The sequence below is a fragment of the Scleropages formosus genome, chromosome 21 (genome assembly GCF_900964775.1).
Source record: "Scleropages formosus chromosome 21, fSclFor1.1, whole genome shotgun sequence".
Classification (NCBI taxonomy): domain Eukaryota; kingdom Metazoa; phylum Chordata; class Actinopteri; order Osteoglossiformes; family Osteoglossidae; genus Scleropages; species Scleropages formosus.
This window is the reverse complement of record NC_041826.1, coordinates 21,089,255-21,104,630: the sequence shown is the minus strand read 5'-3', so window position 1 is coordinate 21,104,630 and position 15,376 is coordinate 21,089,255. Positions and strand designations below refer to the sequence as shown.

General features: G+C 43.8%; 1 protein-coding gene across 3 annotated transcripts in view; it reads right to left on the bottom strand.

Moving 5' to 3' along the window:
• LOC108920917 (non-muscle caldesmon-like) overlaps positions 1-15,376 on the bottom strand; it is a 33,240-nt gene that overhangs the window by 2,947 nt on the left and 14,917 nt on the right. For 2 of the 3 annotated variants that reach the window (XM_018730010.2, XM_018730011.2), the window contains 15 exons: positions 12,000-12,101; positions 9,210-9,353; positions 8,377-8,767; positions 8,239-8,283; positions 7,824-8,153; positions 7,151-7,192; positions 6,293-6,429; positions 5,906-6,164; positions 5,654-5,794; positions 4,336-4,379; positions 4,078-4,153; positions 3,717-3,854; positions 3,525-3,620; positions 2,173-2,241; positions 183-219 (listed from right to left, as the gene is read on the bottom strand). In XM_018730010.2, coding sequence (XP_018585526.1) covers positions 183-219; positions 2,173-2,241; positions 3,525-3,620; positions 3,717-3,854; positions 4,078-4,153; positions 4,336-4,379; positions 5,654-5,794; positions 5,906-6,164; positions 6,293-6,429; positions 7,151-7,192; positions 7,824-8,153; positions 8,239-8,283; positions 8,377-8,767; positions 9,210-9,353; positions 12,000-12,073 — 2,023 coding nt within the window. In that variant the 5' untranslated portion in view covers positions 12,074-12,101. The remainder of the gene's footprint in view (positions 1-182; positions 220-2,172; positions 2,242-3,524; positions 3,621-3,716; positions 3,855-4,077; positions 4,154-4,335; positions 4,380-5,653; positions 5,795-5,905; positions 6,165-6,292; positions 6,430-7,150; positions 7,193-7,823; positions 8,154-8,238; positions 8,284-8,376; positions 8,768-9,209; positions 9,354-11,999; positions 12,102-15,376) is intronic. The other variant, XM_018730012.2, reaches the window with a different exon arrangement.

Below are 15,376 nucleotides of genomic sequence, written 5' to 3'. Positions count from 1 at the left end.
GCAGAAAAAGTTCCTTACTTGCATGAATAAACACGAATAAAAGGACAAACCAGTGTACAAACACATATACATATATACATACACTATGATGTATGGTGACGGACAGAAAAAACACATCCCCAGACTCTCACCTTGCAGGCCCCTCTCCACACTGCCCCTTCCTCGTTACAGGTGTCACTTACCATTAGTGGCAGATTTACTCTTCCCCTCAACGTTTACCTAAAACACATGCAACAAGAGCAGTGATTCAGTTAATGCGTCAGTGAAAATGACCACAATTTTAAATTTTTCACCCTGGTGACATCTTTAGGTTACTCCCACTGACCCTTTGACAAGAGCATTTCTGTACAGTGTGTCCAACTTCCATACCGAGTAGGTGTTGCCCTGTTTTTATGCGTACATCTGTGATGAACAGCACTTTGGCAAACTGTCACAGATTTGAATCAGTTTCCGTTCTCCACATACAAACATTCTCAAACATTGTAAAGTTGTGTCACAGAAGTGCGCCGTCCCTGGACATGTACACCTCCATGAGCTCTACGTGGTCTTTTCCAGAAACAAAACCGTAGAGCAGAGCCACAGGCAGCTCCTGCAAAAAGTGGCACAGAGTCTCAGACCAGGGTGGTTCAACTCTTCCGAGTCATTTAGTTTCCAGAGGACAAAGGCAACATTTTATAGTCTCTTGTCAGAACGTCAGTAGCCCTAAACATGCAGGAATGTGCCACACTCGCCTGCTATGTATCGGGCCTCCTGTACTCTGATGTTTTCATCTTCATGTATACTATTTCTGTTAGCGTGTACAACAATTATTGTAAAAGGAGTCAGGAGGGCAACTTTTTTTCATACAAAATGTCATGGCATAAAACAGCACAAGTGTTATCTCAAGGCTGTCATGGAAACGGATCAAAGACAAATTAGACACATATTTAAGGTGAAGTTGTGCATAAATGTTTTGTTCTTATCCTGCAACTGTCTAAATCCTTTACAAAAGCATGCGGCATTCTGGACATGCACATCACCACGGACCGCAGTGACTAATGTAAAATGTACTGCAGGGCACAACTCAAACTCAAACACTCAGTTTGAGCAGGTCATACCATGTCTGGTCACACCTCAGATTTATAGCTGATTCCAGATGCCACACTGATGGGGGATTTTTGTGTAGTGATCGCAACATTTGACTGTACATAAATGTTTACTTTATTTGCTTATGGAAATATTAAGTTAAGGAGAACAAACTCTGAACGCTAAAAAATAAGATAAAGCTGAAAGCTAAATTGTTCTCTGTGTGCTGATCTGTAATCAAAATCTGTATACTGCCTTGTTCCCTTGCAAACATCATTGGGACCAGAAGTCTATTTGTCAATCGATTTGTAAATCAATTTATGTGTACATCCACCTCCAATACAAACGTACCTTGATTTCTTTGTTAGGAAGGCTCTGTGGAAATCTCAGATGTAGATATAAGTTAAAAATATGCTGGAAGACTTAAGCTTTATTCATTTTGAGCTGCATAAAAATTAAAACTAAATTAAAAAGCCTGAAAGTAAAAATGCATTGTCTCCACTAATTCCTATTTACTGACGAATGTTCACAAATTACTATTTAATACTCCCTGATGTACAACATTTATCATCTTATGATTGATCAGCAACAGTCACAAACTCCAGACAACAAAGAGGAAGCCATTTCAATTAATCCAGTTTCACAATCCATCTGACTACGATTTACTGCAGACAGGAAGCGGAAAACGCAGGTGACATCGGCTGTGCAACAAACTCATTTTTGAAAATACAATTAAAACCAAGTGCACGTAAAATTGAATGTTTGTAACACAAGGACCCAATGTACATTATTACACGCTCTAAGAAAAATATATGCAGTACATTTTGACATGAGAGGGGACAGCTGGTAGCATAATGTTAGAGTTGCTGCCGTCCCCCAGTTCCTACCCAGCTGCACAAATGGGTAAGGAATTGTAGGTAGATTAACACTGTAAGCTGCTCAGCAGAAAAGCTTCAACTAAATTAATAAATGTAATGATTCACACATCATATGAAATTTTCCTCAGGTATCTCATTTGTTAAAGGACTTCATCCTTAATTTTACACTCCATAATGTGATGTAAGGAAATCTGTGTGGTTTCGGCCTCCCCTCTGGATATGAGCATACCTTGCTTGGGGCAGAGCTCTTGTTCTCCCATAGGTTGCGCTTGTTTGTGACATCTCCTGGCCTCAGGTCCTACCAAAGGCAGGCAGCAGAACGAAATACAGCACACCATCGAAAGAAGAAAACACAAAAGAAGCTGCACAATACCCACCTGGCCAAGTGGTTCGGTGGGTTTGCACTTGAGACACTTAAAGAAGACTGAGAGGAGAGAGATGTAAAGTAAACCCAAGTTCAATCAATCCCTGGAGCCAATTTGCCTCAAAGAGGAAAAGAGAACTGAGAAACAGCTCAAACAGAAGTTGGACAGCATTCAAACAGGTCCAGAAGAGGAGTTTCTTTCCCCTTACAATACCTGTCCTGCGGCAGAAAGCAAGAAGAGTGTAGGACAGAGGAGGCCAGAAGAGTGGAGATTGTCAGGGGCAAGAAGACTAGTGGAGAAGGAGAGGACAGGATCACTGGCTCAGAGGGCAAACTGTTAATTACAGCAGCAGAGGCTGGAAAACAGTAGTAAGAAGAGCATGGTAACATAACCCAACTGTATGTAATTATTATGTAGTGTACTCTCTATTATCCGTACATGGACTATCTGGTTTGGTGATAAATCACACAAGATCATAAGCTTATATAATTTACTTTGAATTATTCTCATGTATGTCGTTTTGGTGAAAAGCAACTGCTAAATGAAGAAATATATATGCAATAATGACAAATGACAGAGACTGAAACATTGTACACAGCTAACCCTGAATACCTGTGACTGGATTAGTTATGATAGGCTGCTCTGACACATACTTATGGCTGACAAAAATGAAAACAATATAAGTTGTACTCCCTATAAAACAAAAGCTTTGGTGAATTCAAGAATTTGAAAGAGGGGCCTCTGCATCAGACTTTGCAAAAATATTGCACTGGTACCCAAAAAGGTCATAATATACACATACTCAAAAGAAAGTTGGCAGACGATCCGAAGGGATGTTAGGAAATGTATCAGGGATTCTGAGACAAATGACTGTTTTACCATATTCAATTTGTACTTGAGTAATAGTCAAATTTAAATTAAAAAAATCAATGAGGGAACAAAGCATGTTCCATATGATCTGTTTTTCGATGATCTGTGTACCCATCAGTTCCGTAAACCCGGATAATGGAGAGCAGACTATACAGACCAGACACTTTTCTAACTTGTCACGTCTTCCACTAGGTGTCACTACAAAATCAAGACTTTGACAAATTCAGAAGGAATTTGACAAATCTCTGGTCAGTACTTCTTAACTACAGTGGGAGAGAAACCACTGTGGCCACAAGGTTCCCAGGCAGGTGGTCCCTGCTGGGGGGCAGGGATGGTCATGACTTACGATGGGCTTCCCTCCCGCTGTTCTGCTGCTCTCGGGAGCTTTGGTGAGCCAGTCACTGATGCGTCCCGCCACACCGATCTTCATGCCAGCTGCGTCCTGAGCAAGAGGTGGTTGCCACTCATATCAGTGGGGTGCAGGAGGACAGGATAAGTTGAGACCTTCATGTCAACATATAGCAGCAGAGAACCCAACCTTGTTAGTGGCTGCTGGGGCCCCAGAGGAGCTGAAAGCATTCCCTTTCTCCCACATGCTCTTTATGTTACGGATGCCGTCGGTCAGCACAGGCAGGTCGATGGCGGCCGATTTTGAGGATCTGACCTCCTTGTTGGTCTGCAGGCAGAGACAGATTTTCGCTGACTTCCACAGGTCACATATGTGCAATTTTAAAAAGACCCAAAAAGTTTTAGCCTTTAAAGACTGAGTTCACTTTATTCATAATGCAGTTCTGCTGCTGTTATTGAGAACATTATAAAAAAGAGGAAAATAATTATTAAATCTATAAACAGTCATGCAGTAAAGTCAATAGAAGGATGGATCAGTTCCCTGGTATTACCTGGACAGCGGTGGTGTACTGCTCCAGCCTATTGTCAATCTTGGACACAACAGGGGTGTGTGATGTCTTCACAGCACTACGGTGAGTATGGGAGGACACTGGTAATTAATGCTCCACGAGAGGCCAGCGGTTTTTTCATCTGCTAACAGGCCATGCTGTATGTGGAGCTGGGGATGTTCTGTCACTTCCATCGAGGTATCAAAAGCCCAACATAGTGGAGAGGGCCAGAATGAAACAACACCCATCAAGACAACTTACCTCTTCTGGGCTGACTTGTTCAGGAACTCCGCCCTTTCCCCAATCTGAAAATAAGACCAGCACATGGCAACACTGAGACAACCACTTTATTACCACCTCTTATTTAGTTGACACCTTTATCCAAAGTACTGTCATCTATAATGGTTTTCTCATTTATACAGCAGGGTACTTTTAGTGGAATAATTCAAAGTAAGTACACTGCCGCAACAGGACTGAAATTTGAACTTTCAGCCTTCAGGTTAAAAGGCACCTCCAGCATAGCTCCACTACACAGCTCACTACCTACCAAAACACAGAGGAGCGGCAACACCAGAATGGGTTTTTATTGCTGCTAAATGAATCACCATAAGGACGTGTCTGTGGGGGCAAAACTTTTATCTGGCTCTGAACAGCCACAATGTGCATCCTGGCATCTTTCAACTACGCAGCAAGTGGAAGAGCAGATAAGTGCTTGTCCAGCTCGTGGCGTACACTGTGACTGGACCGTCTCCCAGGCTGCCACGGTCACGCAGCCAGGAAAAGCACAGACAGCTCAGTCTCAGCTGTGGGAACAAGCGCAGCATGTTTATGATAAAGGACAACACAAGAAGGCGTCCAGAGTGTTTTCCTGTGCTGTTTCAAAAAACACCCCCGGACTCTGCGAAAAGTAGTTTGCTCCATTTCAGTTTAATGTGGGAGTTCCTAAAATACTCCTGACAGGAAATTCCCCAGTCCAAAGTTTCTTTCAAATGGCCATATTTGAGCACAGTTAATTCTGTCAACGTAAGAGCTTCCCTCCATCCTTCAAGGAGACTCCTGAGAGCAGAGGGTGCTTTATCAAAGGCAGCACACCCAAAATGACTATTACCAGAGTACATTTACCTGTAACGGGAAGCCAGCCCTAACCCTTCTGGAAGCCAACGATTTTAACATTCAACTGAAAATCCTTAAATGCTCTGTTCAGCCTCTGGTCCTGGCATCTGAATGAGCGCCTCAGATGGTTCACCCAGTTTGATCTCTCACCACTTGTGCACGTTTTCAGAAGAACGTTCAAAGTCATGTTGAAGTTCTCGTGGCTACGGATCAATGAACTTGTTCAAACCCAAACACAAAACTCAAATAACAGTTCTGCTTATACTAACAAACTTTGAAGCGTCTTTCTCACTGCTGCTATGGAAACCACAACACAGCCCAAACCAAGCCCAGGAGGTCTTCAAGATGTGAGCAAGTCTCTCAAAAATAGCTTTCCCAGAAAGAATGTCCTGATGGGCATGTTTTTACAGCAGTTCAGAGGTCATCACCCCTCCATGCCGGAGCGTTTCCAGCTGCTGAGACTGACCTTCAGGGAGGCGCCCCTGGGGCCCACGCACTGGAAGGGCTTCCTGGGCTCTCCATCCGGGGAGTCTTCCACTTTCTGCCGCTTTTCGGCAGCCTCTGCCCGCCTCCTTTCGATCTCCTCCTTCATCCTCCGCTTCTCCTCCTATGACCCGAAACAAGGGAGAGGTAGTCCTGAAACTGCCAATCATCGCATGAGCTCTGCGTTGGAGATACTCCCGGCTCATGAGGAGAAACAGCATCTGAACCACCTAACCTCTTCCTTGGTCTTCTTCTCTGCCAATTCCTGCTGCTTCAGTCTCTCTTCCTCCTCTAGAACCTTTCTCCTCTCCTCCCTCTTCCTCTTCAGCTCCTCCAGCTCTGCCTCAGCCTCCTGCTGTTTCTGCCGCATCCTCTGGAACTCCTCACTCTCAGTCTCATCCCGCCTGCGCTTCAGCTCCTCCAGCTTGCGTTCTGCCTCTAGCCGCGCTGCATCGTCCTGTTCCTCCACCTCAGCTGCACGCATGCTGCCGCGGCTATGACACACACATTACAAACTGATTAATAAAAGCCACCTATTTTAAAAAGAAAGTTCATTTGGACTTGTGTGTCTTTTTTTTGTAGGTTATAACACTATATACAGTAAATGTATTCATTATTCTACCTGGAGGTCCTCTCTGGTTTTTGGTGTTTGGCCATGGAGTCATCATGAAGACTCCCGTTCTCATGTGTTGCCTGTGGAGCGTTCTCCATTCGGCGCTGAACAGCTTCTGCCTCCCTCACTGGCTTCCTCTCACCAGTCTCCACCCAGAAAACAAATGGCAAACATGATGCTCCACAACTACAATTTCCACCTCAACTACTGTCAACTGTAGGGTTTCTCCCACACTTGTAGGGTTTCTCCCATAGATGCAGCTGGTTTTCCTATTATACATTTTTTTTAAACAAATAAGTCAACGTGTGGCACGGCAAGTAGCACCGGTACGTCACAGTTCCTGGGCTACGGGTTTGGACATTGGTTAGAATCTGGCTCACTGTTAGTGGACTTTGCATATCATCCCTGTATTCGTGTGGGTTTTGCCTGGGTGCTCTGGTTCCCTCCCACAGTCTAAGGACTTGCTTTTCAAGTGAACTGGTGACTCTAAATTGACCTCAGTACGTGAATTTTTTTGTGTGTGCTTGCCCTGAGATGGACTTATGTTCCATACAGAATGAACCCATCCTTATGCTATATGCTTCTGGGATAGGCACTGTGACCCTGCTGTGGACAAGCACTCATTAATAATGGATGAATGGACAAATCAGGGTGAACAGTTCAGAGGAGGCAGATGAAGTGATTAATTCAGTTTAGCTAATAATTGCTGAACTTTCTGATCTGAGATGTCTTTGTTCATGGCCTTCTTAATGCATGTGGAAAGGATTTAAATAACATTTGTAAACGGGAACCAGAAACATTCTAATTTAGAGACACAAGAACAAAACAAGAAATATATTTTTTTGTTTTTAAATCAAAAGATGTTACCTGTTCTGTAAAAAGAGAACTTCTTGGCTTCTCTTCAGTGACCTTGATATAAACACGAGGAGGAAGTTAAACCCTAGAACATGTGCATCATCTCAGCAAAATCCAAGTGCCAACAAAGAGCAGAAATGCAGATGCCTTGATGCACAAAGTAGAGCTCACAGCTACTAAGCAACACAATAATCTCGAGAGAAAGCCGACTGCAAGCCAAACAGGACAAGCTGAAAATGCATTTATAGAAAATCACTTTTGGCATCTGTTTCTCTGTTCCTCATTGAGTATTGACATCCCACGTATGACTAGCCATGTGGGCACGCTGCAAACAGGGCTGTGACGCCGTGTCAGTGAAGATCACAGACATGCCTGGAAAGTAAGGGAGTGCCGCAAAAACCACCACACTGTGACACAACTACCGTGACAAAACAGTGACCAAACTGTGACCTTCTGTGACCATCCAGTGGTCCAGATATTGCTTTGGTTAGCTACTCACACAGTGTACCCCTGGATAACCCAAACCATACATAAACCTTGTCAAAATATTTTGTCTTTTTGTATATTTTGAAATTATAGTATATTTGTGATCAGGGTACACTATATATTTGAGTTATCCAGTATTATGAGTGATTATTAGTGATTATGATCCTGAAGTGTGTCACTGATAAAACCCTCTCAATACCTCCTTCTTTCTGGACATTCTGGGTTGTTCTTCAACCTCTTCCACTAGAGTTTCTTCTACCTCTGTCTTCGATATAAATGTTTTCTCCTCTTCAGCCTCTATCTTTGATATCACAGACCACTCTTCAGATGCTTTCTGTATGTTTAAGGGGGGCTCCTCAACCTCCTCATCTGGCCTTATAGGTTTCTCTCCCACATCTTTGTCTGAAACAACTGCTCCTTCTTCTTCCACCTCTTTCTCTAACATATTTTCTTCTGTCTCTTTGTCTGAAATCAGAGGTTGTTCGTCTAACTCTTTATTTGACATGAAAGGCGATTCCACTACCTCTTCCTATAAAATAAACTCAGGTCACATTTTCTGTGAGGAATGTCAAGTTCCAAATAGCAATTGTTTGCTGAACAAATTATAGCCATACCTCAGTCCTCATGTATGATCTCCATGGTTTTTCTTCTACAGATTCCTACAGCATGCAAAATTCAGTAATTAAAAATCCCTCATCAAGGACATACACTCAGCAGAAACATGGTTTGACTCAAGAAGCTGTGCAACCGACCTGTTCTCTCAGGTAGGACCTCCTTGGTTTCTCCTCCACGACCTTCTCCTCTTGCTCATCTTCTAACTCCGCTTCTTTAGGTCCCTGGACCTCCACTGTAAGATCTTTAGGTGCCACCTCTTCCTCCTTGGGGGTTACTTGCTCCTCCTCCTCCTCCATGGCAGGCCTCGAGCGAGCCAGCTCCCTGTCCCCATCTTCCTCCGCATCGCGATGCCAACCCCGGTGTCCCCTTGTGGAGGCATCAGCAGGAATGGACTCTATGCCATCCTCCCGCTGCCTCTCCAGTGCCTCCTTCATCCTGCGCTGCCGCCGCTCCTCTCGCTTAGTCAGCCGCTCCAGGAGGGCCTGTTCATCCTCGCCCTGGCTGGCAGGTGTCTCCCTCTCTGTGACGCTGTGATGAGTCAGCAGTGACAGACATCACTCAATGAATGATGAATATTTACTAGAGCTGTTTTAAAACTTTTTCTGCCAATAAGTTTGTTTCAGTGGTATAAACAGGATTTTTCTTAGTGGTAATAGAAAAAAGTAAAAGTAAAAGTAAAAGTAAAAGTAAAAGTATACCTAGAAAGGAAACATACTATTACATACTGCTTAAAGAATCATATTTGTTAAGAAGCCATGTTGCTACTTGTAGCACATATTGAAAAGAAGCGAGCGACATGGGGTTTGTGTGCATCACTGCTCCACCAAACCAACACAGAAGAAGCCTGATTCCATTCTTAAGATACCACTTCTGTAAATTAGCTTGTTCAGTCCAAACACCACATTTGTGCGTTCTGAATCAGAATTTCTTGCCCCATATTTTTTAGCAATGAGATGATTCTGGTGGTTACCTGTTGCCATGAAATGCAACGCTCTCTGTCTCCACAGTGACAGGCTCCTCTAAGTCCTTGTTCCGCAGCCTCTCCTGCCTGGCCCTACGACGACGCTCTCGAGCCGCTTCTTCTTCGTCGTCATCAATTCGCTGGAAGCACATCCTGAAAAGTGCAAGAACAAACTCATTGTCTGGTCTGTTTACTGGAAACCACATGTAGCCCTTAAACTGGCTTTCAAAGAGGAATACAGCTTGTGCTCAAGTTAAACTCACTGCTGTGTTGCTGTGATACAAACTAGTTCCTTAATTGTTTCACAAACGAACACGAAACTGCAAATATTTGTTTTTGTAGGATCAAACCTATGCAGACTCCGTGCCAGATGCCTGATATGCTTCAAGTGTCAGAATTACACACACACACACACACACACACACACACACACACACACACACACACACACACACACACACACACACACACACACACACATTTTCAGAACCGCTTGTCCCATACGGGGTCACGGGGAACCGGAGCCTAACCCGGCAACTCAGGGCGTAAGGCTGGAGGGGGAGAGGACACACCCAGGACGGGACGCCAGTCCGTCGCAAGGCACCCCAAGCGGGACTCGAACCCCAGACCCACCGAAGAGCAGGACTGTGGTCCAACCCACTGCGCCACCGCAATTACATTTATACTATTTCGATGACTCAATTTTATAAAATAAAACATTAATTAACACTCCTGTCAAACATGTAATGGTGAAATGCTATATCACAGAAAGTACAAATTAGACTAAAAAGTTTTAAACTTCAAGTAGACTGCAAACATGACCTTGCCCTGTTTTGTTACATTAAGTTCTTTAGTAGAAACACTTAAATTTATAACCTGTGGGTGAGCTTTTGTAGGATGAATTTTCAGTTCAAGAACAGCTCTAAATGAACTTCTGTTTTTGAATTCATATGTGCACATTCTTTCCCTGGAGCCAGAAGTCTAAGAAATGACAGTGAAAAGGGAGCAAAGCGCTGGGGTCACAACCCCTTCAGCATCTCCGCACTACCGCTCCGCAGCTTGGCTCTAAGCCGAGAGACGTCCAAGCCAAAACACTCCCGCGTTCCCACGCTGCTCCCAGTGGATGACCCCCTACGTCTCCAGCAGCACATGCCATATGCTACAGCGTGCAGGACAAGGAATGGAACAGACACTGGCTGAGGACTGGGAGTAAATCCTGGGATTCAAATGCCCCACTGGCTTAAATAAATGATGAGTGACTGAAATGTCTCACTGGCTGAAGACAAGGACTAAAAAGAGAAATTTATGCTCTCAATTAGATGAAGCCAAGTAGTGAGTAGGAAGACTGAAATGCATGTTGTCTGGAGACAGGTAGTGAGGACCAGGAGTGAAACTGGATGAGTGATATTAAAGCATCCCAATGCCTAATGAGGGCTGGCAAACACAGACTCAGTTACTCCATTTGGAGGGTACGATTGCACAGTGTCTGAAATGAAATACAGATGTAATGACAGATGTAGTACGGTCATGTTGTTCAGAAAATAGGAAAAAGTGTTCATGAGGAGAAATGTCCACATGGCTCTGAAGGATGGTAATTGCTTCACTATAACAGGGTTCAGTGGGGCTGCTGGGTGGTCAGAGGGTCTAACTTGGCCAAATCATTTAAAAAAGAAAAAACTCTTAGATTCCTCACTGGCCTGGAACATTCCGATAGGATATTTTGTTCATAAATGCAAAAAAGCAGTCAAAACATTCCAATGTCTGCAGCGTTTCCCTTGGCCGACCTCTGCAAGCCGTTGCTCCGAGCTGGATACGGTTGCCCCAAAGGGAGTGTGAGAAACACCAAACAAAATCACATTTGTCTGCACACCAGCATCAAGCTTCATCTCATTTGCCTACAACCGCCATGACACAATTCTACCAACATTTGCTTACACAACAGTAGATGTGGGCATAGCTCAAATAATATATACTGTATTACATAACCCTACACACTGCTGTACAAAGTGGGTGGAAATAATTTTGTTTCACTTCTGACTGCAATGGATTTTTAGATGTTGGTTATCATATTGTACAGTCAGGACACATTATGAACCTATTCATGCTAGCTACGGTGAACATGTTTAAAGCAAGGGTTCAGCAGTCCTGTTATGTCAGCTAGGCAGCTACACTACAGGTGACACATAATTTTCTAACTGCAGCTCAAAAACTAAAAAACACTGGAAAGAACACGACTGCAAACAGCCAGAAAGCGAGTATCTGGAAAGCACAGAAGTGGCTGCACCGCTGTGATAACCTTTGCGCAAAACATCATCTCATAATGTAGAGAATGATTGCTAACTCATACAGTCCTCACACTAGAGTGTGGGCGGAAGCACATTTGGCATCTTGACAGTAAAGGGTCACTTCACCATAAGTGTAAGTGATTAAGGCAATTCAGGAAAGAGGAGGACTGTAGATAAATACTGCTGTACTTAAATTTCTGAAAGAGGTCCAACAATGTGAGAATCAAGTTGCTGGTTCCAGCAAATGAAGCACATCTGAGTCCTACAAAACACCCAGAGGAATGTAAGGATTAGGGTAGGTCTGACAGCCAAGTACAGTGTAGCTACCAGAGCAATAAGTTCAAAAGGCATAATGTTCCTTCACTATCTGCCATGAGTCCTGTTAAACATGAGTCCAGCATTGCAGCAAAGGAGCCACCAAATGTTTATGTGAATTCAGCTGTACTGAAATCATCTTGGACCTCTTACAGGGGGCCAGACACACCTCAGTGTTGATGGGCTCCAGGGGTCTCACCTCTCTGCTTCCAGGCGCATTTCCTCACGTTTCTGCCTCCGCATCTCTCTGCGTCGGTCAAAGTCTTCATCCATGGAGATCTTGTACGGGGTGGCTTTCACACTAAAAAGGACACACAGACCAGCGATGGCATAAACACAAACTCAACATGACCACCTTTGAAGAAGAAAGGCAAGAAGTGCCTACCACTTTCCCAAGTGAAGAAGCCCTTTTAGCAGAATCAGCACAATTACTGGAAATACAATGAGCAAAGGGGCGAATCATGAATGAAGTCCATGTTTCCCATTTACTCAGTGCATGAGTATCCCGTTACGTACACTCCTTAAATACAGATGAAGGATGCACATGAAGGACACACCTCCAGGGGCAGTTGACAGTGTAGTGGTTAACGCTGCTCCTTTTAGACCTGAAGGTTGCTGGTTCAAATCTCTGTGATTCCTATAGTACCCTTGAGCAAACAACTCATCCTGAATTACTCCAGTAAAACTACCCAAATGTATGAGTTGATACCTAGCTGTAGGCTGATAATATTATAAGCCACTCTAAAGAAAAGTTAAATGAATAAATATAAACATCCAACTAAAAACAGAGATTCTAGCAACAGATCTCTGCTGTATGTACCTTACTTGTACATACTTCCAGTAACATCTCCACCCTCCTTTGCAGCCCTTCAAAAGCTACCATTTGTGGACTTACGCCCATTCTCAACCCTTCCAATGGATTAACAGCTCACGCACATTGCAGGCTGGGCTCCAATTCTCCCTGCTTGACATGTTCCCTCTTTGATCTCCCCATTTTTCACCTCCTCCCTGCAAGTCTCTGTACTCCCTCCTTCATCTTCCTCCTTTCTCTCCTCCTCCCTCCAAGCACTATGTTTCCTCCTGAAACTGCCCCTTCTCTTCCTCCCTCCTGGTGAGCTCAGTTCCACCAATGCAGAGCGCAGTGTTGAAACAGGAAAGGCACAAACTTGGGGGCACTCTAAACAGTCATGGATTTGTCTTCATCAGTTCCCCTTCTCTGCTTCCATCCAGGAAACTTCCTCAAAGGCAGCAATAGCTTTGTTGCAGGTTAGGAAAAAACATTTACAATTTGTAATCAGTTTAGGCTGAAAGAAGAATATCAACACTGCCTGGCTGTATTTTCAAGGCCTGAAATGTATATTTTTCAGCTGTTACTAAGAATTGGAAAAATGTCACTGGTGCTTACATCTGTCACATAGCTATTTTGGTTTGTGTGTATCATGATAACAGGATCTTAAATCAATAAAATAGCTCATTTAATAAATTACTTGTTGGCACAACTGAGGCCACCATGTTTATTTGTACAACGATGTGAATGTGATTCTGGAATGCTGCATTTTTATGAGAGCTGAATTGTTTATCTTAACTTGAACTTGTACTGTAACGATGGTAATGAAGAATTACAGAAAAAAAGAAAAATAACTGAAGGATACAGCAGCAGTGTGGTGTGGCAAAGGTGAGCGATGTGTGTTTCTGAAGTGACTGATATTGCTTTTTCCACTTCATCCATTTACTTAAGAGTGTTTTATTGAAGAAATTCAGGTCAAGTCCCTTGCTACTGCTGGGCTTCTCCTGGGACTTGAGCCTGCAACCTCATTTCACCTCCTTGTGGCCTCAGGAAGTATTTCGTGAAAACATTATGGGGATTAGCAATGAGGGGACTGGACATCACTCTAGATGGCCAGTAACAGTAATGTCAGTCCCGCCCACTGCCACATCACACGTACAGGTTAGGTGATGTACAATGGCAGCCACTGCAGGACAGACACACACACACAGTGCGCTGTGTTAATGGGTTGCGTACAAGTAGGATTTCCTTCCGTTCCTTGTCGAAAGTCATTTCCGGGTTTTTTCAAAACAACTTCTTCACTGGCAGTTCTAAAGGGCTCTGAGTGTGAGTGGTATGAGTGGTGTGTGTGTGTGTGTGTGTGTTGCTGTCAACACTGGGGAACCACAGTCATCCTTATCAGCTTAAAGTCTATGGACTCTGGCAGCAAGGCTTCTGACTGCTCTGAAAAGGACAAACCACACTTTCTTTATCATTATACAGTGAGTAATTACAGCTTGGTCAGGATATAATAGTTTGGAATAAAAACTGGATATTTCCAGTCTAAAATACTTTCCCATTTTTTTTTTATATTTTTCGAAGGAACTTGGGCAGCTTGACATTTTACCCATTTATAGTTATTTACTAAAGTATTCCGATTATGAGATATAAACTATAGATCTCAGATCCGGAGTGTTAAACTTGAATTTCATTTATCGTAAGTCCTACGTCAGACTTTTCTTGAGTGACAGCTTGTGGCTCATCCGACATTCTTCCAGCAGATTCTGGACTCACAAAGAGGAACACTTGGAAATGTGCTTGAAAAGCACTCTGGAGGAGTGAACTTTTGCACTGGATGTTCCCTTGCAACCAAAGATCTCATTTGGGAATGGAGATAAAAATGAGCTCATCAGGTCATGTGAACCATAATTATTTCTAATCTGGCCCATCCCTTGTTTGTTTTCCCGGCCCTTGTTGACAAGTAGCAACAGGAATTACACAGTAAGGTACCAGAAACAACACAGAGAAAACGGGTATCAGCAAAAACTGTCCTCCTCCTCGGCTGATTAGTGCAAACAGTGCGGACGAACAACAAAGACAAAGGCAAGGCTGGACTCGGCCATATGGAACAATACCCAGGGGACTTCTGGGAAACTGCCAAACATTCCCCAGTCCAAAACAGCATCAGAGATCATAGCAAGAACAACTCCCCTACACACACACACACACACACACACAGTCTCATCCAGACTCAGACTGAGGCAGGGGAATCTGGTATTGTAATCCAGAGATAAATTTCCTAAAGATGCATGCTTGTGTTTGCATGTGTGTGGAAAAAGGGCCAGTTTAAGGAAAAAAAGGTCCACTGCATAATATGGTAAATTTGCAGCATGCTCAAAAGTACACCGTTCTAAAGTGAGTAGCCCAGGCAGCATACTGCTAAGGGTGCTAAGCATACTGCCTCTCAAGTGACACTGTGGGGAAGACTTCCTAAGTCATTATCTGTGTCCCCAGGGATTCATGTTCTAGCATCTTATCTGGTACATCGTTGCTTTGCCATTGGATTCTGGTAACAAGCAGCCCATTTTAATGGACCCAAAAAGGAGCTGGTTTATACCTCACAGCGCTGTCACCGCTCAAAGTGGAGAAACTATTGTGTGTGGTGCCTGGCTGAGGGAGGTGTGATGGTAAACTTTACATTGTACCAATTGAAGACGGCTGCGAGAGGCAGTGGTGGGAAATGCTGTGCGAAGCGTGTAAAGGTCTGAAGCAGTCCTGTACGGCCTCCTCTGTAAGGCAGTCCTGTGCTC